This window comes from the organism of the source record quoted next, unplaced genomic scaffold, assembly GCF_019419815.1.
Source record: "Pyrus x bretschneideri cultivar Hongxiangsu unplaced genomic scaffold, Pyrus_bretschneideri_v1 Contig4, whole genome shotgun sequence".
In the NCBI taxonomy this organism is placed as follows: Eukaryota; Viridiplantae; Streptophyta; class Magnoliopsida; order Rosales; family Rosaceae; genus Pyrus; species Pyrus x bretschneideri.
Genome location: NW_025999723.1, coordinates 778,530 through 801,033, shown reverse-complemented (window position 1 = coordinate 801,033; position 22,504 = coordinate 778,530). Strand labels below are relative to the sequence as shown.

General features: G+C 36.9%; 6 protein-coding genes across 7 annotated transcripts; 2 read left to right on the top strand and 4 right to left on the bottom strand.

The window, feature by feature from the left end:
* Positions 1-410: 410 nt before the first annotated feature.
* Positions 411-1,839, top strand: LOC103951525 (gluconokinase). 2 transcript variants are annotated; one of them, XM_009362932.3, is made up of 4 exons: positions 411-557; positions 735-777; positions 1,136-1,215; positions 1,296-1,839. In XM_009362932.3, the coding sequence occupies exons 2-4, from the start codon at positions 737-739 to the stop codon at positions 1,724-1,726; spliced, it is 552 nt and encodes a 183-aa protein (XP_009361207.2). In that variant the 5' UTR covers positions 411-557; positions 735-736; the 3' UTR covers positions 1,727-1,839. The 2 variants fall into 2 exon arrangements, with proteins under 2 accessions (XP_009361207.2, XP_009361206.2); XM_009362931.3 differs by having other exon boundaries at positions 411-594.
* Positions 1,840-1,949: 110 nt separating this feature from the next.
* Positions 1,950-5,094, bottom strand: LOC103951526 (cell division cycle 20.2, cofactor of APC complex-like). Its single transcript, XM_009362933.3, has 5 exons — positions 4,144-5,094; positions 3,594-3,863; positions 3,209-3,478; positions 2,533-3,114; positions 1,950-2,434 (listed from the first exon to the last, which is right to left on the bottom strand). The coding sequence occupies exons 1-5, from the start codon at positions 4,240-4,242 to the stop codon at positions 2,294-2,296; spliced, it is 1,362 nt and encodes a 453-aa protein (XP_009361208.2). The 5' UTR covers positions 4,243-5,094; the 3' UTR covers positions 1,950-2,293.
* Positions 5,095-5,223: 129 nt separating this feature from the next.
* LOC103951530 lies at positions 5,224-7,663 on the bottom strand. The gene is made up of 3 exons (XM_009362936.3): positions 7,419-7,663; positions 5,993-6,195; positions 5,224-5,737 (listed from the first exon to the last, which is right to left on the bottom strand). The coding sequence occupies exons 1-3, from the start codon at positions 7,512-7,514 to the stop codon at positions 5,398-5,400; spliced, it is 639 nt and encodes a 212-aa protein (XP_009361211.2). The 5' UTR covers positions 7,515-7,663; the 3' UTR covers positions 5,224-5,397.
* A 1,254-nt stretch (positions 7,664-8,917) lies between these two features.
* On the bottom strand, positions 8,918-11,032 carry LOC103951529. The gene is made up of 6 exons (XM_009362935.2): positions 10,754-11,032; positions 10,297-10,518; positions 9,864-10,030; positions 9,668-9,752; positions 9,337-9,405; positions 8,918-9,249 (listed from the first exon to the last, which is right to left on the bottom strand). Exons 1-6 carry the CDS (start codon positions 10,886-10,888, stop codon positions 9,079-9,081), a joined length of 849 nt encoding a protein of 282 aa, XP_009361210.2. The 5' UTR covers positions 10,889-11,032; the 3' UTR covers positions 8,918-9,078.
* A 1,978-nt stretch (positions 11,033-13,010) lies between these two features.
* LOC103951527 (late embryogenesis abundant protein At5g17165) lies at positions 13,011-16,433 on the top strand. Its single transcript, XM_009362934.2, has 2 exons — positions 13,011-13,179; positions 15,831-16,433. The coding sequence occupies exons 1-2, from the start codon at positions 13,076-13,078 to the stop codon at positions 16,105-16,107; spliced, it is 381 nt and encodes a 126-aa protein (XP_009361209.2). The 5' UTR covers positions 13,011-13,075; the 3' UTR covers positions 16,108-16,433.
* A 5,225-nt stretch (positions 16,434-21,658) lies between these two features.
* Positions 21,659-22,240, bottom strand: LOC125468949. Its single transcript, XM_048565777.1, has one exon. It carries the CDS (start codon positions 22,238-22,240, stop codon positions 21,659-21,661), a length of 582 nt encoding a protein of 193 aa, XP_048421734.1.
* Positions 22,241-22,504: the final 264 nt, after the last annotated feature.

Below are 22,504 nucleotides of genomic sequence, written 5' to 3'. Positions count from 1 at the left end.
AACTTGTATGAATTTTCTACCATATAATATCTTAACGTGAATTTTCGTGCTAATATTATAAAAAATCAAAATACAAAAACATAAAATGGCAAAAAGTCTGCCAATCCCACTTTTATGAGAATTTTCTTATCATTTCCCTTCCTGCAAATCAAACCAAACGTGTGGTTACCATTAACTGTCAAATTGTCAACCTTTATGCTCGTTACCAAACATTTCCATAGCTGGCAACAAAGCAATAGCATTGGGAGCAGGATTCTTCCCTCCAATTCCCTTTCCCTTCGGGAGCAATTTTTAATTGTGACGGAAACACAAGTGATACATTACGTGTTTTAATCTGATGTACTGGTCACGTTGAAAAATCTCTCATCCTCCGGTCTTCATATTTGAGCCGTCACCATTAAGCTGCGTCAAGATATTACGTTGACTTTTGGGGAGAAAGACAAAGCAAAAGGTGAGAAAGGAGGGAGGCGAGCCGTCGCGTGTAAATTCACCAACCAACATATGATTCATGAAGTTTGAAGAAGAAAAGCAGCATTCTTTGTAGATTCATTTGATCGGTAAGCGCGACAAACATGGCTTCAGATCTTGGCGGAGGTATTGCTTTGCTTTGCCTGAATTTAAAATTTATATTTCTTTTGTAAAAGTTGGGAGAATTTTGATATCTGGGTTTGTTTGGAAATTGGATTTAATTTCCAATAGCGTCTCGTGAAATTGATTGGTTGTGAATTGTACAGGGATGGTTGTTGTGATCATGGGAGTCAGTGGTGCTGGCAAATCGTAAGCCTTTGATCTCACCTTTTGTTATTTTTCATTTCTCTGTAAATATATATGTAACATGGTAGCGTTCATGAGTTCATCATATCTTTTGTTTTCGAGAACCCTATCAAACTTGCATTTACATGCACCCGAGGTCCTGAGTTCGATTACCCCTCCCCCAATTTGCTTGTATATGGAAAAACAACTAACCTTCTTCAGAAGCACAACCACATACCGGATCCTAGTGACTTTCTCAAGTGCCTTGGCGTGATTGGATTTAGATATATCGGCATCACTTAAGAAAGTTGCAGTTTCTTATATTCGATCTTCGAATGTTGTAGTTTCTGCTTCTTATGCATTCTGTTATGTTGTTCAACAGCACGATAGGTGAGATGCTGGCGAAAGAGATAAATTCTAGCTTTATAGATGCAGATGATTTCCACCCTCAATCAAACAAAGGTAGGTGCTGGTGTGTAGTTTATATTCGATGATGGCAACTTTTATAGTTTCTAATCGATCTTTTATCTTCCTGTAATCAGAAAAGATGCGTAAAGGGATCCCTCTCACAGAAGAAGACCGGATTCCTTGGCTTGAGACACTTCGAAATAGCGTAAGGGACAAGTTGGTCGCTGGAGGAACTGTGATTCTTGGGTGTTCGGCTCTGCAGAAGCGATACAGAGAAATTTTAAAATCTGCCGACCCTAACTATAAACCGGGAAGTTGCACCAGTTTGGTGAAGTTCGTCTTGTTGGATGCTCAGGCAGAGGTGCTGGCTGCTAGATTAGAGAAAAGAATTGCGGAAGGGAAGCATTTCATGTCACCTGCACTTTTGCAGTCTCAGTTGGGGTTGCTTCAGATTGATGATTCTGAAGGAATACTTAAAGTTGATGCCACTTTAAGTCCTCAAGAAATTGTAAACACCATTCAAAGATTGCTTTTCGATTTAGGAGTTCAGAATTGTAATCATTAGGCCTGTTTAGCAGCAGCCTAGTACGAAACTGTAGATTTCTTCCGGTTCAAAACGTTCTACAGATGTGTAATCCGAGTATTTCGTCAATTAAGATGCATTCCTGTTCCCGTCTCTTTTTCTGGTTTAACCATGGACGGGAAAAAGTGTCACAAGTGCTGGAAAAAAAAACCTGTACAAATGAAACGTATGTAGCAGAAGTATCCAACTTCAAGAGAGAGAGAGAGAGAGAGCACAAACACACAAAAGTTACGTGGTTCGGCAATGTGCCTACGTCCACAGGAAAGGGAGACTGAAAATTCATTACTAATTAATTACACGGATTTCCTATTTTCTATCACCCTTTGTATACAGGGGAGTTGTACAAAGAACGTGGACTGAGATTGCCCTGTGCTGCAGTCTGAGACTATTGATGAAGAACAACTAACTTGCACTGCTCCGAAGTACGGATATAATTCCTTATGTTCTTGAATCTTGATCAGCGGTATGATTCTCAAAGAAAGAATACTGCAGCTCCATCTGATGTAAATGTGCAAATATGATTCAAGGGAGCCCTTCTCTTGTTCTTGATCAGCGAATGCGGTTCAAATGAGCAAAGGGCTCAGGGTTAGCTTTGGGAGCTGGTTTAGCCACCTCTGGGACCCCAAAAACGTTCCAAAACCTGAGTGTTTCATCACCAGCTGCTGATGCAACTGTGCAACCATCGGGGCTCTGCAGATAATTCACAACATGAAAGGATTTAGTTTTATGTCTGTAAGGGAGCATAGCTTATATACTCAATTCCATTATAAGGTTGTCAGATTAATTACCGGAGCCATATAAAGAACTCTAGAAGTATGGCCAGTGAGCTCGGCAATTTTAGCCATCGACGGGTATTTCCAAAGAGTGAGCTGATTCTGAGTAAACCCATGTGAGCTAAGCAATTCCCTTTCATTCTTGTTCCACAGCAAAGAACAGACCTGAGAGCCAGTGTCGACCGAGTTCAAGCATGCACCTGTGTGAGTGTTCCAAAACTTTATGCACCGGTCACCCCCGCCTCCACCAGAAGCCAATAAATTGCCCTGGAAAGGACACCAAGCTAGGGCTTTCACTGCAGCTGTATGATCTTCAAGTCTGTGAAGCCACTGAGTTGGTGAATTTGAAGATGCCACTGATCTGTCCCATATATGGAGAAGGTTGTCGTTTCCTCCGCTAGCCAATTGCTGGCCTGAGGCCGACCACTTCAGTCCACAAACCTCTTGCTCATGTCCTCTGTATGTCTCAACAATGTGTGATCTAATTCTTACATCATTGTTCACAATGCAACTGTCCATCCCTCCAGTTGTAAGAATGTGGTTGTTCCATGCCAAAGAGCCTACTCGTGATCGGTGGCAACCTCTCAAAGTTCTCAGCTACAGAAGGAAACAACATCACAAGAAATGTTAGTAAAATTGGCCACAATGTAACATAAAACAGAAGAGGAAAATGACAACCAAACCAACCAACCTGCTTGTTAGCAGTCGAATCCCATAACTGTACTTCAGAATTGTCCAGTCCAATAGCAATGTGGCGCCCATCAGGAGCCCAACTGACGCTGGTCACAGATCCAACTTCATCCTCAAATGTGACCAGTTCCGAAGTAGAACCATTGGTAGCATCCCACAAATAAACTGTGTTTGCAAGAGCTATGGCGAGGACATTGCAGCTCCCCCAATCCAACAAATTGAGGTAGTAATCATCCACAAGGTCCGGAGCATCCAATGTCTTCTCTGAGGTCTGAATATTGCAACAAATCATTAGTAGTCAGTTAAACACCACAACAAATTTTCAGAGTAACCAATAAAGTTTAAGCAAATATGTTCATGAGATCAGAATAAAAACATATACGCACTTGAGGAATGTGTCTTCGGGGCTTTGCAGGTTTATCCTGTTGCAGAGAAGAGAACTCGCGCGGGAACATCTCAACAGGGGCAGGTGGCTTGTTCTTGAATGCAAGGATTCTAGTCCGGTTCATGTTCATTGCCTCTGCCAACTGCTTCCGATAGGCCTCTCTGGATGGGGAAGAGACAGCTGGGTTTTCCTTACCTTTCCTACCTTCTGTTAGCATCATGTTAGCGAAATCAAAATCCATTGCTGACCTGTTTGGTATGAACCTGTCCAACTGGTAAGGTAAATTACAAAAGATGCATATCAGAACATCGGTCAATTAAAGAACCCTAATTACAGAAATCAATTAGATATCAGATCCCAAATCTAGATGAACCCCAAGCCCAAACATATATACCAACCAATAACAAATATCCAAATCAAAGTAAAACAAATATCCCAAATATCCAAATCAAATTGATTGAACCCTAATAAAGAACAGAATCCCAAATTTCCGAAATCAAATCAATTGAACCGTGAAGAAAAATCTATTCGGTATAAAATTAAAAACTCACGTTTTCCCGAGAATTCATTCGCTGAAGAAACTGTTCTTGAAGAGGGCACCTAGACTGCGACTTCAAGTTGGGTGAAGAACCCATTGATCCTGCATCCATTATGTAAAAATACCCACACAAAATGTGTATATATATGCGAAAAATAAAAAAGGAAATTTTAAAAATCCTGCAAAAAATATTAGTTAATTCACAAAATCAATTCTGCATAAAAGGGAATGATTCAAGAAATCCCAAATAAAGAAAATTGGAGGGCGCGAGATGTAATAGATCTCTGAGCGTTGCGAAGAATTGCGATTTCAGAGAGAGAGAGAGAGAGAGAGCGTAAGTGAGTAATGCTAGGTTGAATTAGTGGGTTTATATAGCGATGAGATGAAGGGGATGGCAGATGAGCTAGGGTTTATGGAAAGCTTGCAACGGCTATGGGTCTAGAGAGCCGTTGAAAACTTGTGTGACGGAAATACCCGTGCGTTTGGTCAGATACAGCACACCGTTTGAGTTCCCTATCTAGTTATTTAAATTTTTTTTTTTTAATGAAAAATCCCTAATCATAATTATTAAGGATATCAATTATTCAATTGTGTCTCATTCACCATAATATTGCAAGATCTAGCATTATTATTATTCTTTTTATGAAAGTGAAGGATCTGGCATTTTTCAAGAAAATTAAATGGGAGATACACGATAATTTTTTTGAGGTGTCAATAATAGTAATTTTTATTTATTTATTTTAATTTATAGCTTCACAATTCTTTTTAATTTTATCTATTTTTGAGTTAAAAAAGATCAACTGATCGTTTTGCTAGGATAGTCTACCTTTCGAAGGTCGAGAAGACTCACATAACATTTCTTTTCAATTTTATAGTTTTTTTTAATGATTTCACACGTTTTATATCATATATTGTTATATGCTTTCTGCATTAGTATGCTCCAATATTGTATTAATAATTGTATTCATTATTTCTAGTTTTATTTATGTATTATTTTGTAAAGAAAGAAAGCACGTGAATCAAAGTACGTCATTTGGTCCATTTCTGCCAAAATCAATAGCAAAACCAGGCTTATGAATCAAAACTCAGTCCATCCATGTAAAATTCGTAAATCTTAAATAATCCATCCAGCTGGTATTCAAACACATTCGGTTTCTTGGACAGTACGTTATGCACAAAATTAAACCCCCTTAGAATTCCAACTATTACATCTTCAGAGACTGATCATAGGCTCATACCATAAAGTCTTACCAATGTGAGCCCCAGATCATGTGAACTGCCGCCTCATGTACGTGTCTTCATGGACGAATACTGGTTCTTGGGTAGTAGTACTCTGCGGTGGCATCTGGGGTTGCCCCATAGCTATTGCCCCTTGATTAGGAGTGGAACCAGCCCATGAAGGATCACTGTTCTTTGCTGAATTTAAGGTGACATAGTAGACAATTCCGAGTGCCACACTTGCAATTGACAGAAGGGCACCTCCGGCAAACACTCCGGGTTTCACAACGTAACAGTAGTAGTTGCCAAAGTACATGCTTTCTACACCATGTCGGTCATTGAGTGCGGCACCAGTGAGCAGCAGAAGAAACGCTATAACAAATGTGAACCTGCACCAGCGTGGAGAGTGGAGTAAACGGAAAACAGAGTCATTGTTAATCCAGTTGAAACAGATAGATAAGTTGCCTTTTTCTTGTAGAAAAAAAATGCGCATGTGCTTTTTAACCAGAAAAACAACAGCAGCAACAAGAATAGTAAGAAACTGACAAGATAACAAAACGATGAATTAACCAATCATGCTTTTGGATTAGCAGCCTTAGTCATTTTCCTCATGAATGATACAACAAGTTGTGGTTGAGAATTACCAGGAAAGAACAAAGCAGAACAGTGCTACTGTCCAGTTAGAGTTGGAAGGCTGAGGGCTCCTTTTGCAACAAATGCACCCAGAAAATACATTTATAATGATTTGAGCTAACATAAGAGCCATTGCAGCAGTTACACCAAGTCCAAGAGCCGGACTCCGAGGGTATTCACATTTAACAGTTGAGACAAACTGAACCTGAGACACCTGCACGTTAGAAAATGAAGTAACAGAACATTTTCAGCATCGACTCCACTATGCAAACTGAATGCCAACAAAACTGGAAAAAGCCGGAGAAGAAAATAAAATAAAGTAAACTTAGCATGAAGAGGCACTTGCTTAAAGGTTCTGAACAATCACTCCATACTGAAAACTGACAACTTGCGAGCATATTCTAAACAGTTTGAGTCCATCGACAATAACTGCCGAATGGAGAGGGAAGGCGTAAATCTCTCAGTCTCTCCATTAATCTCCATCTCAGATTCTCACATGAACACAACTCTTTTGACATTAGAGTTCAAAATGAGCTATTAACATTATGTGCAACAAACGAATGATTAAAGGAAATGATAGAGCCTAAAAGATGACTGTTCTTGCTCCAGATTTGAGATTTTTAATGCATTTGTAAAGAAATAACACAATTCCAAACTGCGTTTTCATTTACCGAAAAATGGGCAAATCTTCATTGGCAAACTACACTAGTGAGTTTCCGCAGAGTCATTTTGGAAGCCCGAAAGTTGAAGCATTGAAGTCAAATAAATAATTGAAATTTGGAAGTTAAGGTAAAGGCATCGGAAGTCAACACTACATACGATATTAGTTTTAAGTCTTACCTAAAAGGGGAAATGTAGAAGTCAGCTAAACAAACAGCCATTTTCTTAATAGAAGGGCTGGGTTAGCCACTCAGTACATGTATTCCTCTTCCCTTGGAAGTGAGATAGGTGTATTAGGTTCAAATCTTGTGGACGACAGATTCGATACCTAATTAGGCTACTATGGTAGCCAAACTCCCTCCTCTTTTAGTGTAAAGTGTAAAAATATCGGTGTACTTAAAAAAAAAAAAAATAAAGGGCTAGGTCTAGCCCCTCTGAAGTTAAAAAATGCCTTGGATTTCGAACAGATACAGTGGAAACAAGAAAAACAATAGCAAAAGAGAAAATTAACTGCAATCCCCAAACAACTCTCCGTTCGTTGAAGCAGATAAGAAATTAAAGCTTCAAGCTTTGGAATTTGCACCCTTCAAGGATGAACAAGACAGATTAGTTAGTAATAACATGAATCCCTCTTCTACTTTTCTTAATTTCCCAATTTTTCCCAGCAACCGAACAGAGGGTTAGAGTATAATCAAGCAGAAAGGAAGCAGATTTAGACGAACCCAAGTGAAGAAAAGAAGATCTAAGCAAAACCCAGATGAGCCCTTTAGCTTTTACCTTGATTCTCGTGCCCTCGGCGCCGAAACCTGTGGCGGCAGATAGCAGCCCCAGTAGTCCCACCGCGCAGCAAACCAGAAGTACTTTTCTCTCCATCTCTGGCTTCTGGGATCAGCCAAAAGAATCTCCCCACTAACACTCTTTTTTCTGTTTCTAGCTGTTGGGCGTAGATTTTGATAACTTGTCTGAAGTGTGAAGAAGAAAAGACGTAAAGTTGGCTGCGTGCCTAGATAGCAAATACTTGGATGGGAGAAATTTTTGGGTGTGCCGGGAACACCATGGCATGGTGTTCCCTCACTTATAAAAATTTGATTTGATTTATTTATTTATTTATTTATTCAAATTTTTATGAGTGAGGGAACACAATGTGTCCATGGTGTTCCCGGCACACCCAAAAATTTTTCCTTGGATGGGAAGCTCCGGGGAGGGTCGCAACGAACAGGACAGGCTTAAAAAAAAAAAAAAATACATCCATTCTTTTTCACTTGTAAATAAAATGTTTTAAATTTGAATCTCGTAAACGACGAATTCGATATCAAATTAAGTAGTTCATTATATGGCTTAACCGGACTTTCCCTTAAAATATATCGTTGTACTAATAAAACAGTGCCAAAAACAAAAAGTTAATATAAATTATCTATTATATAACTTAACCGAACTTTTCATTTCACTCAATATAAAATATATCGTTATATTAAAAAAAAAAAAAAAAAAAAACACGTCAGGAAAAAAAAGAAGTTATTGTGGCTTTCGTTGATTACAATTTACAAGATTATTTAAACACCAAAAAACAGGCCCAACATGAAATGTCAGCCCAAGAAAAAGCTCAACTGGAGAAAACAAAATTGCAAAAATACATTTAATTAGGGGTGACGTTCAAACCGTTAAGCCGAACCGGGAAAGTACATTCGGCCATGATACGTTCGGTTTTCGATTTTTAGACTTTTAAAACCAAACTGATGGGCCAATATAATTTTTTATTTGTCTTCTACACTAGTCTTTTTTATTGGACATCCTACTCAAATTGTAGAGCCGACTCTTATAATTTCATCTATTATTTATTTTTGTCTCTTCTTCTCGTTTGTTTTCTTTCCCAAATTTCACAAAAACAAAACTTATGGAGTTAAATCGAACTAAACCAATTATAAGCATGTATCAAACTTCTCGTTTGTTTTATTTTTCAAATTTTACAAAAAAAAACTTATTGAGCTAAATCGAACCAAACCAATTATAAATATGAATCAAACTGAATTGGACCAATTAGGTCCAACCAAAAACGTCTTTAAAACAAAGTATTAATTGCTTGTTTTTGTATTTACAAGCCAAACCAAACATTAAGTAGTATAAATTGGAGCCTACCCGACTCATAGGTTTGTTTTTGGCTCGTGATTAGTTAGTTTTGTGCGTTTATAGTTACAAGAAGCTATTATTAAGATTCCAAATATGTTATGTTGCATTCAAATCCGTAATTCATTCAAATAGATACCAACCTTACCCTCTTAAGAAAGAAAGACGCTACCCTTCTTGAATTGATAATTTAAATCTCAAAAACTCCATGGTGTTTTTACGTTTTCTAGAATATATAGGCCTGTTGCAACAACTGATACATGATCGAGGGTATTAGTATAATTTAATAAAATGCAAGTATTTAGCTGTGTGCTCATTGAAGACCATATACAAGCAAAGCTCCGACGCCGGCAAGACCAACCGCTAGGCCAATGATGACGCCGATCGGAGGCAAACCGCCGCCAATGGCTTTCCCGGTGTTGACATCGTATTGTGCAAACCGCTTCTTTGGTGCTATACATTGAGGGCATGTGTACGAATCCGGCTGCAATTGCATGAATGCATCAAAATCACGTACACAAACTTGTCTAATCTAATTGGTAATTGGTGAAAACGGAGCTAATTAAATTACCTGCTCATCAAAAGGCTTCTGTAATGTGTATATGAATCCACAGTCAAGACATATGTGGGTAGCTCTGGCCTGAAAATTGTTCATGGTGCACCCAATCAATAATATAATTCATAGGGCGCGGAATGTAGAAGCTTATGACAAATGAAACATAATAGGCTAGTAATAATGTGGGTCAATAGGCTAGCAATAATGTGATTCAAATTCGTTTTTGACGAGAATCGAACTTAAAACCTCTCATTTACCAGTAAAGAGAAATACCACTAGATAATGAATCTGAGTAGCACTAGTAATAGTGTCATTCCGCAGGTTATGTTAATAAAGTGATGCTTGCCTTTTGAGCCTCGGTTAGTTTCCGTCCAAAACGAGGTGGAGCCGGACGCTTTGGTAGGCGTTTAACGTCGACAGCAGCACCACCTCTACATTAAAAATTACCACAATTAACTTCATTTTTCCGACCTAAAACAGTGTTATTAATTCAATAAAACCAATTTATATTCTAACATAAAATTAAGAAATAGATAAACAACCTGCTAACAACAAAGTAAACAGAGTCTGGCTTGGCATTGATGGCAGTTTTTGTAAACCCTAGTTTATCTGCTGGCCATAATTCATCACCAAAGAAGCTGCTGGTGTAGATCACCTGGTCCCCTGCCTTGAGCCCTGCCTTTGCTGCATTCCCACCTCCATCCACAGCCTAGACATATTATCAATACATATATTACAAGATTAAACTCCTAATTGTAAGTGACCATCTTCGTATGGAAATTATGCGTTAGCACTCCAAAATAGTCATCCTGCAATATATGATCCCTTTTTAATCTTATCACAACTGAGGGGTGCATGTGACTATTTTGGAGTACGACTAACAGCTCCATGTTCGTATAGCCATATAAATGGAAATTTGTACAAATATATATTGCAATTGGAGATAGAAAAGGAAAGATAATAAGAGAAACTGACAGTGATGGTAACAGGACCTCCGGGCTTTTGCCCCAAAGTGAGGCCTAAAGGCTTGTCCACCTCAGCCTCGATCGACTTGGCTGCCCCAGCAGTTCTTGCTGTAACCCTAAGCCCTCTTCTTACGTTGTTGCCTAAACCACTCCTATTGTTCAAATCTGCTACCAGAGAATATAGCACTCCCCGTTTGGCTTCTCCAAGTGACAATCCTTGGAAGCTAGATTTCTAGATATATAGAATATACAACAAAACAAATGTAGAGTCATAAAGTTACATTTCTTGAACAGCATGATTCGGAATCAAAACATATCCAAACGGTGTGACACCGTGGCAATATCACAAACCAATCACGCACTGATAGCTGATATGATCACTACTTTAGAATACTGCCACAATGATTTACCCGTTGCGATAGATATTCTTGTGGTTTGAGGCTTTGAGCATTAGAATTGGTACCTACCTGGCATTGAATTGATGGCAATTGTTTTGGAGTAGTGACCTGTGGAGTTCTTGTCGAGTGGTGCCTGTTGAAGGTGGGGAAGCAAGAGGAGGAGGAGGAGGAGGAGGAAGCAGCTGCAAGCACCGCCTGTGACATGTTTGGTAGCGCTAAATTGTGACCAGACAGAGAAGCTAGAGCGAGGCAGGCACACACTCTTCTAGTTTGATGTCTAAATGAAAGAAGCTCTTGTGCACAGGATTGCAGGGCCAGATAAATTTTGATTGGCCACGATTGATTTTAGTGGCCACTGGCCAGCCACAAACTACAAGCACCAACTTTCTTCGAAAAATAATTACATCTTATAAAAATTGCTGGGTCGAATGCTAACCAAGCCGGGTCAACCGCGTACTCGGGCCATCCTTGCAAGCCCAAGGTAAACAAGAAGGATTCAATTACACTAGACATTACTGTGACGTCTTTATTTATATCACAACACTTTGTGTTTGAACTTTCTCATACGGTACCACATCATTATTTTGTGACATTGTCGCCTTATAATATTTGTTTCATATAAGTTATTTTTCAAGGTAACCTCATGACATGCCAATATAAATTACAACTTGCACGCCTTCGTCCTTGTATACGTGTGTTCCGCAAACCAAACCCGCGACATGGGGGATCGCTTGCTGCAATTAATTTTCCAATTAACGACTGAAAGGGGTTGATAACTATTGGATATTGATTTTGTCACGAAAATGAACTGTCACTGATTCACTGTGCAATGCGCACATTCGACCCCGCCCTTTAGCATGCCTTGGCTCCCACATGTGTCCCCTCGCGATATTCTTCCCAATAATGTCTTAATTCCTGTACTTTTGGTCAGCAATGCATAATTAAGTAACACCCTTTTTACTCCATATGTTTGTTTGTTTTGGTGCCCAATAAATTCTAGCGTTCGACACTCGTGATTACTTGGTTGTACGGTACTAGTAACAAAAGAATGGACCATTTTTTGGTTAATTTCACTTAACAATTGGTCACATTTGTGAGAACCATAAAATCTTTGCTTCTTAGTTTTTTTTTGGCATGCACACTTGTTAGAAAAGTGAAAGATATGCTTATTTTTGAGCTCGAGATTCATGCAAACATAATATTTTAAGTAGTTCTTTATAAACTTGTAAGAGACTCAAGACTTGATGATGAATGCCTAAACATGTGGGTTTTGGTATAATGCCATGCTTGCCTAATATACAGGGGAATATTCGAGTTCCATCTAAGCATAAAAAGGACTTTCAATTGTTAATTAGCATTCCTTTTGTTTTTCTAATAATTAAGTGATTATTAAACTTGAGATTTAGAAATACATGAACAAAAAGATTCTATTTCACTCAAGTGGAGAGGTTGTTGGTAGAGTTGTTAGCCATAGTTAATCAACTAGCAGTCAATAACGATCACTGGACTTTGGAGCTTAAATAAGAATTGACAAAATATTTGCGGAGATAGGTAATTGCACTAAACTTAATGATTACAGTTATAGAAAACTGTTTATATAAATACATGATTATGAGTATAATTATTTACATGAACATGGATATTACCAGCTAGTACAAACGACAATTCATTTAACCATGTGTACATGTCAACCTCCATGTCTTATGAACCTCAATAATACAAATCACGTTGTTAATTACGTATCTGTTAAATGTGAGTTCTAAATACACAAAACGTGGTACAAATATATGCACTCATACATTTAGCATCAATGGGGTTAGGGGAAATTGAAATGTCTTTGTGAGTCTCTTTTGCCCTAAAAAATGTAGACTGTTGTGGCGAAACCATCAGTTGGTCCCTTTTTTTAAGAATAAAAAAAAATTACACAATATCTAATAGAGGTAAAAAGTATCATTTTAGACAAGAGGGCGTGTTATTAAAAGTGTCGATTTTGTGTGTCTAAATAGTTTTAAGACAGAACTCTATAACTGTAAAAACACCAGCCAATGACCAAACGCCACCACATAATTACAAACGCCTCCAAAAAACAGCGTTAAAGCATTAAAGCGAGAATGTTCGACCAAGTCCGCGTCTTGGACGCGTAAAACAAACCAACACTTCAAGAGAACGACGCCGCTTCGTACTAGCAATTAGCAAAGAGTACGGTGGGCGGGTTGGTGGCATACAAAAAAGCGAGTCTGCTGGGGCAGGTGGACGTAAAATATTAGACACCACCTCCCAGGCTTCCGCTATATAAGACAGACTCCTCATCCAAATCATTTTACACATAAAAGCCGACGATCGCTCACTCCGTCTTTCTCTCTATACACTTGCGCTTAGTCTTTTACTTGTATGGCCGCCAATTCGAGCAGTCGAGGGATCGCGAGCTTGGGAAAGCGACTTATCAACGAGATCCGAACGCGCGATTCAGCTCAGCTCTCTGCTCTCACTCTCAGGTATCCATTTTGCGTTTGATTCGAGCTTTTTCGCGTCTGTACTTGCGTTTAATTTCTCTAACTTCTAGGAAATTTTGATCTGTTCGTTAATAATTTCGTGTTGAAGAAGCTGCGATCTGATCATCTGAGTTGTTTCGCTAGTTTACCGTTTGGAAAATTTGCTTTAATTTCTGCAAAAAAAAGTTGAAATTTACTAAACAGAATATATGATTAATTAAGTGTGACTTGTGAAATATATCCCTTCCTTTTTGGTGATTGTGGTGTGAGATTCTCCTCTGCGTGTTCTGGCTTTTTAACCGTTAGATCATTTAATCAAAAATATGATGACGAAGATCTAACTATTAAATTCTTTGGAATACAAGATGCTCGGAAGCACGGTAGAATTTTAGATCTATTTTCAGCTTCGTTTTTATCGATATTTTATTGTTTTATGACTAATCTTTTTTAGGGAAGAAAAGAAAAAAGTTTAGAAACAAAGTTAAATAATGTTTATGGGCATTTTCGTACCAAGGGCCTGTTAGCCGTGGTACTCGCTTGCCGCGGGGTTTCGATAAGGACACGCCACTGACTAGGATTCTCATTGGACAATCTCCACCGTTCATTAATACAATAAGAGGAAAAAGATGTCACTTTTGGTTATTTAGCGACATAATTACGATTAGGGTTTCTTTTTTGGAGTTAACTATGGTGATGATCATATTTGGAGGACTGAGATCCTTTCCGGATCCCTTCCATCCGGATCCTTTGGATCAAGCTGGGGTGAGAGATGGAGGAGAGAAGATAGAGAGAGAAGAGAGTCAGAGAGAGAGATGAAGAAGAGAGTCGGAGAGTGAGAGTGAGAAGAGGAAGAAGATGAACAGTGAAAAAGGAAATTAATTCCTAACCGTTCAATTTTTGATTGAACGGAACGACGGGAAGAATCCAGAAAAGATTTTATTCTACATAGAAGTGTTATTGACACTTCAAAAATCTATTATACGCTCCTCATAAGTGTATTTTTTTTCTAATATAGAAAGTTTGGAGGGTAGAATAAGATTTTTGGAGTGTCAATAACAATTCATATTTTATATTAAGAAATCTTTAGATTTTTTGCGGATCTATATCATAGGGTGGTTTTGTTTTTCAAATTATCTATGTGGCAGCGTTAACTTTCAATAATGACATGTGGATGTGCATATGCCTAAAATCTAGTGTCCTTTTCATGGCAGGATCTTTTGGTGAAATATCAACTTATAAATTTTTATGTCCCTAGCTTGCATTTGCAATTTCAGATCGTTTTTATTTCTTTCTTCTCGAGATAGATCCAATTGTATGACTAATCTGTTTTTGTTTTTGTTTCTGGGTTCCGATATCTTTTGTTTTCTACTCATGTGCATAAATACAGACACTGTTAATTGTGAAATGTTTCCGATATTATTTACTTTAATTAAAAAAATATATATTTTTATATTAAAAAGATAATCATAATACTATTCACATTATTCACCGTCCACAGTATCATACTTGTCGCCTACTTGGGCGGCTCAGATATTTCTTGATATATGAATGCTGCGGTCAAACTGGACTTTTGGTAGCTTTTGACATTAACATTTCCAATCCGCTTACTCTGACCATGAAGATTTTCAATTTTTCTTTCGTCGGATATTTGGCTTATAATTCATTTATACGTATGAATGACCTTATTCGCATGCCTGCTTGAGGACAATAGGCCGGTGAAGTGCAGTGTGAGAAATACAATATCATACTAGTTTGTTTTTTTTTTTTTTTTTGAAAACAAACGATATTATCTACAAAGCAAGTGGGAGAGTAAGCTAAACCTTACAATGGACTAGCATTAATGTGGTTCGAATTCGTAAGAATTGAACCTAAAACCTCTTATATACCCATAAATAGAAATATTATTAAATTGTAATACTAAGTGATAATATTTACATGTATTAACATTGGAATATAAAAATTGTTGGGTCAGTAGGTAGGTGGTCATTATCTTTTATTAAATAACATGGGTTGGGGTCATGTGACTTGAATATCTTGTTTGGGTGACACCTATCATGGTTGGCATGACATCGATACCTACCCTTAAACAAATCCTTTTATGCATTGGCCATTAGGGAATCTAATTAAGATAAAACGATGCCCAACTTGTTTGGTAAGCAGGTAAAGAGTACAAAAGATTGTGGGGGCATTGTTATCCTTTGAAAAGTTGAAAATAACTGGCTAGATGGTGCATTTGTGGTAAGGCAAAGCTGTCTGTCCTGTCCCTGTCTTTCAAACATGCTAGCTTAAGCTGCAATGTTTTTATATTCGCTTCCATACCCTTTGTGTATATTTCTAATTGGTTCGTTCATCCTTTCTTAAGTGGCGTTTTGTTTAATATTGGGAAGAAATCGTGCTTTAGGACGTCATTAACAACAGTGGGAAATAAGTGCTTTTACTTTTAGTTTTCTTTTTCTTAGAAATATAAATATTAGCCATCAGGCGCACTTAACTACTGTCTCAATTATGTTGTCTCAATTAAATCTTACATCTGAGTGACGTGAATCTTATGACATAACCAAATCGTTATGCTATTAGAATAATCTTTGTGAGTACGTTTCCAATGGTCAAGTATGTACATAGTTGATCATTTGCTTGTATGTATTGATATTCAGGAGGCCTGTTCACACCTCAATCTATGACAAGAACCCAGAGGAGCAGATTCGACCTAGCTTTGTTCCAGATGATTTGATCCCGCCCCAACCTGACAAGTACTGGGCTCCAAACCCCCAAACGGGGGTATTCGGGCCTGAAGCTGAACATACTTCTTCCGTAAGCAGGGAGGACGGTTCCTCCCCAGTGAATGGTGGTGAGGGATCCTCGGTGCTGGAGCAGAAGGCTTGGTTCCGTCCTACCAGCATCGAGGACTTGGAGAAGCCTCACCTCCTGTAACTCGGAGACAACATATTCAAGTATTGAATATATATTATAGATAAATAAATAAATAAAATATATGGGCGTGCTGCAGAATGCCTATATGTATGTATGTAGGTGTAGTGCTTAAAGTTGTAGTATTCTGTGTGTTTACGTATAGAATACAAGCAGTAGTACTGGGTTGATGTTGATGCTGATAGAAACATATTATTCTATAGTTGGTAGCAGAGCTGGAGCTTACTGCGTTACATATTGTATGCAACTTAATGGTTATGTACCCATGCCTATGTGCTGTGTATTTGTACGGTATATTTTCTATACAAGGGATATGCTTCTGACCTTAATACTATTTTCACGAGTAATGTTGGGAAAATTATATTTTTGTACCATATTTAGTACTATCTCAAATTCTCAAGTAGCATACAATTAAAATTCAATAATTAACGTGACATGTACACAATATTTCTCGCATAAAACGTACACAAATATATTACAAAACTATCATTTACCACATAAAGCGTACACAAATTTACTACAAAACTATCGTCTCCCTAGTATTTTTCTATTTTCCCTCCTCTCTCTCTCTCTCCCCAGATTTAGCATGCGTAAAAATCAGGCTTTGGGACGAAGCACCAACCTCGAACGGGGTGCGGGTACATTTTTCTACTCTAAAACATTACCTTAAAATTTTGATTGCTCCAAGAAAATAATCCTAGATGCTCATGAATTCATTTTTGAGGAATTCTAAGGAGAGTCTCTCTAAGTGGGCTTCTTGATGAATTCTTTGTCAACAGATGATCACACCATCACCTTCCATCTGTGTGCCGCTATTGGCACTGTTACTTGTGAGATGTTTCTCTCACGAGTTTCATTCACTTGGTGGCTGTAGGTTTGAGTTGTGGCATGATGGAAGAAGGTAGAATCTTCTTCTTTTACGATTTGGAGGCTATGTTTGGTTGGATACCGGTGAATGCAAGGGGCGGTAGTTCGTGGTCGGTGGTGTTAACGACTTCTAAGTAACAGGGTTTTTTTCGTTTTTTGCTTGTTTGTTTCGGCTCAAAATTTGGGTTGGACCCGTTTGCTTTGGGATCCATATTTTAGTTTTGGGCTTTGATTGTAATTGGATCTCAATTTGTAAATGTGTTGGTTATGAAATTTACCTTTGTACCAAGAAAAGAAAATTATAACACTCAATTAGCTATATGAAAGAACTCCGGATAATCTTGCCCTTCACAAATTAACTCTAAAATAATAGGAAAACTAATGAAAATGACTTGAAAATTTTGAGTTTTAATGATAATAACAGAATTAAGGATAAGGTGAATAGTACAAAAATTGACTTTTTAATGTATAAATATGATTTTTCGTTAAAGTGAACAATACTGTCAACTTTTCGTTAAAACTTCCTAAAATAATAGTACAAAAGCATACCATCAAATTTCTGGTTACCATCGTACCTTCACCAGTTCGCCTGTACTTTGCCCCACCCCGGACCCTGATCCCAAGGGTGCGGAATTTGGATTAAGATTCGGCCATGGCTTCGTTGGAAGTGAGAGATTGCGGGCGTTGTGGTTTAGTAGCTGATAGATAACTGCCCTAGGGTTTCGAAAACTGTAAGACTACCCATTTTGAAAAGATAATCAGTTTCAGGCCCACTTCCTTTTTCTTGGGGGAAATAAGTTAATGCTTTTCAAAGCCCTGATTGACTGTTGAGGTGTGTTTTTAGGGAAGAGGATCCTCTCCTGAGCATAGGATAGGAATCCTCTGATCACGAAATCCGGACCTTTCAATTTTAATCCAACGGTTGCAATTATTATAACTTTTAGGAGACCCTCTGTTTAGACTCGTTGGATTAAAATTGAACGGTCCGGATTTCATGGTCAGGAGGATCCTCATCCTAAGCTCAGGAGAGGATACTCGTCCTGTTTTTAGGGTTTTTTTTATTTTTTTTATTTTTATTTTTAAATTAACATATCTACACTAAAGATGAGTAGTAGACTTAGCCTCATAATGGACTAGTAATAGTGTGGTTCAATTTCGCCTTCCGTGAGAATCGAGTTTAAGACCTCTCACTTCCAAGTGAAGAAGAATACCACCAAATCTTAATACTTAGTACTAAGTGAAGTGTTTATAGGTGTTTTTAATATGACTAAAATATTTTTGATAAAGTGCTTTTAGAACCAATTATTCCTTAATAAAATGCAAGGAAATTCAGAAATATATTTAAAGTGTTTCTTGTAATAAACTCATAATTGATGTTTTTTTAAAAAGCGTTTTTAGTTAATTTAAAGGAAAAATTACATATAAAGTATGCTTTTAATTCTTAATTTCACGTTGAGACAACACTTTTTAAACATTTCAAGAAGAGAAAAATTAATACATGTGAAAGATGAGATCATTTACTTTTCTTTTTTCCTTCTAGAGTGTAAGTTACAAAAATAGCCTTTATCTATTACATTTTTTCACACTTCTTTCTCCTGCTCCCTTATCTCTCTTTTTTTCTTTCTCATGCTCCCCTATGTCTCTCTTTCTTTTTCTTTTTCTCTGTCTCTCTTCCTTTTTCCCATTTGATCAGTAAACAAACAACAAATATCGATCCATGCACCAATAAAATCACAATTTATGCATGTGCCTGATAAAGAAAACACGGTACGGTGAAGGACAAACCATTCTTGACGATTTGTCGCAAGGTCATCTTCAAGAATTTAACAAGTCCAAGTAAAAAATTTGAACTGAGGAACTGTTGCAGAAGCTAGCTAGAGCAATGTTAACCTATGGGTTTGTCTACCAACTCTTTATATTTATATAGAAAAAATGCTTTTCTCGAGGAGCTTGACCACTTGGTGAAGCACCGAAATCCTCTTAAGGTAAAGGAGACTTCCCATATTTGAAGAGATTTCTTCATTTAGAAATGAGTTAGTTTGCTAATTTTATAGAGATTTATAGATGTTGAAGTGGATCTTAATTTGAATTCTACTATAAGTTAGGAGGTCGGTACCAAATAGTTGATATTTGTACAAGAACAACAGCATTGAAATTCATTTTTCTTTACTTCGATTAAATTATGGTAACAAAATAGGGTGAAATCTTTGTAGTTCTGTACTAACATATATAGTTTTGTTTCATTAATTTGTACAAAAGCATGCTTATTTTCTAGTTACTGAGCTTAAAGTGAGAACTATATGTTTTGTTTCTTCTGTTTATTTGCTTTCAAGTTCAATATCTGCTGATGAAACAAATAAAGATTCATATGCAAGGATTAGTGAAATAGAGCTTACTTTGTGTTGAAATTTTGTTGTATTTTCGTTGGCTTGTATAGGGAGATGGTTTTGCAAATGAATCTATTAAATGTGTTTCTTTTGGCCTACAAAAATGATCGAATACGGGTTGAACTGATTATGCAAAAATAGTCAAGGACGGGTTGAACTGATTCTGCAAAAATGAATTCAACAAAAATGATTAAGGACGGGTTGAACTGATTTTGCAAAAATAGTCGATGACGGGTTGAACTGATTCTGCAAAAATGATCGAGAACGGATTGAACTGATTCTTCAAAATAGTTGATGACGAGTTGAACTGATTCTGTATATAGTTTCAAAACTGATTCTCCAAAAATAGTCGATGATGAGTTATGCTTATGACATATATTAATTTTGTTGGAGTTGTGAGGGCTGAGTTCTATTAACAGCCCTAAAGACTTAGGGGCCGGTATGACTAATATTCTAAAACATTTTTTTCATGTTTTTGGGCTGGACTTTAGTTGTTTTCATGTTTTTGTCTCTTATTGACATGTTTAAAAACTAGTGGAGTTACTTGGAATATAATGAAAGTTTTTGTCTCTATTATATAAAGCTCCCTAATTTAAATTTAGTTCCAAAATTGCCTTTAATGTAGTTATTTATTTATTTTTTCTATTACATATCTAACAAAAAAAATTGATTTCATTTCACTTGGTTTGGATTACATCGGGAAATTTTGACTGCCTGGGATTTAACTTTTTCAATATAATCAATTAGGATGTCAATTTTTGACTGGTCATTGGCAGTTCAATCTTAACTGCTGAGGTTATAGTTCAACCAGCCAGTGATGAAAAGAAAAGAGGTATTCATCAAATTCCCCCCTTAACTTGTGACCATTAGCCAATTTCCCCCCTCAACTTTAATTTTGGCCAATTTCCCCCCTCAACTCTCATAATTAGTCAATTTCCCCCCTCAACTTTAATTTAGCCAATTTCCCCCCTCAACCCTTATAATTAGTCAATTTGCACCCTACTGTTAATTTTTTAATTTGATCATAATTAAACAAGTGTGTGTAAGAAACTAAATAAGATGTATGTTAATCATGTTCCTATATCTTTATCCTATTACAAATAGATTAAAATTTAGAATTTTACAATTTATCATAGATAGTATTATTAGTCATAATAAATCAGTATGGAGTAATTTTATTTGATTTTTGACTATACAAAATTGATAACGAAAATGATTGATGTGTAAATTTTTGCATGTGAATACAATTTTCTTTATTAAAGTGAAAGCTAAGTTCAAGTAAATTACAGAGAATCGAGCTTTAGTGAAAAAAATGGCTAGTCTATTCATAATTTTCGACTCCTTATTAAGAAAAACTCATTTTATTGAAATAGGTCTGATCCATAAGTTTAGGATTATTATTTCTTTTTGTTATTATTTCTTCTTCTACATGCTTTAAACCCAATTCATAACTTTTTCTTATAATCAACTCATATCACATATTAATTGTATTATGTTTTTGTATATTTTACCCTATATTATGCAAGTGAGTTTATGTTAATTTTAGTACTTTGTTGGAAGTTATTAGAAAGATTGAAAATTAAGAAAAGAATAGATGGAAATTTTAAAAAAAAAAAATTAACAGTAGGGTGCAAATTGACTAATTTTGAGAGTTGAGGGGGGAAATTGGCCAAATTAAAGTTGAAGGGGGAAATTGACTAATTATGAGAGTTGAGGGGGAAAATTGGCCAAAATTAAAGTTGAGGGGGGAAATTGGCCAATGGTCACAAGTTCAGGGGGGGAATTGATGAATACCTCAAAAGAAAAATGTGTTGCAATTTGAGTGAAACAGTAGTGTCTTGTGATCCTACCCACCAAAATATCACTCTTTTAGTGCACAAAACCCACAAATCCAATTATTAACTAGTTAATGACAAAAAAGAAAAAAGGAAAAAAAGAACTTATTAACTAGTGGATTTTATCCATTATATCGATTGTTACTAGAATTATGGGATCGTTCTTATATGATAGATTTTTCAGTGCGCTAGAAACAAAAATATTGCAGTTTTTCATATGACCAGATTGGAGTTAACCTAAAACATTAGCCGAAAAAGGGAAATTATTCATTCTTACATTTCCAAGTTTAAAGATCAAAGTAATACATAATCAAGACACATCTCAGTTGTTATTGTTAGATAAGATGACTGAATTTCAATCATCGAATCCAAACTAATAGCTAGCTTAGCTTACAACATGAGTTTATTACAAATCAAATATTATTGATGCAAGCATAATATTAAGAGGTTTGTTTAGTAAAGATATCACTTAGTCATGTAGGATGATTGAGTGGGACGATCATCATCCCCCTCCTTCTCCGTTGTCTCTATATACTCGCGGTCGTCTAACAGATCTTCATCATTGACATCCTCCTGCTCGTCATCATGTTTCTCGTTGAGCTTTCTAAGATGGGCTATAATTTCCCTGCAGGGCAAGTTAACATGAGTTTCAATAGTTTGTTTCAAAAGCATGTACTTGTCTGGATGATGAATAGACACGTCTTCCAGAAGCCTTTCCACGTTATGCTTCACAAACGCTTTGAACAAGATTTTAGCAGAATTTAAGGCAGAAAATGCCTGCCCGCTCAGACGTTTTCCTGTTTTGCAGAAAATCGCAAACGATTCGCAGTTGTTTTCAAACAGGTTATAGTCCCCGAAACCCTGTTCCTTGTTGAGCAATTCCGTGGCGCGAGGTATGACTTTGTCAGCTGAATTGGAACGACCCGTCGTGCAAGTTCCTGGAAATTTCAATAGGAAGTGAGTCTGAGAGACTCCGTATTCGAAGCGGTAAAGCCCATGGCCGTCTAGGAAGCAGTCGACGCAAGTTTTGATCACTCCTCGTGCCATATCTGGGTGATGCCCGCAGTTTTTGCATTTAGTAATCCAAAACATCCAAAATTTCTTTTTTGCAACTTGTGTTCTGGTGTAGTGGATCACCCTATCTGCCTCCACGAGTATTCCTGAATATGTATATAACCAAAAGCCAAATATGTATAAAATAAATAAAATAAATTATTGTGAGAGTGAATTAGGGGTGTTAGGTCAAATATGGAAGTTAAAATTAGAGGAGTGTTTCTTTTTAACAGCAAAAAATAGTTTTTAACTTTGTTT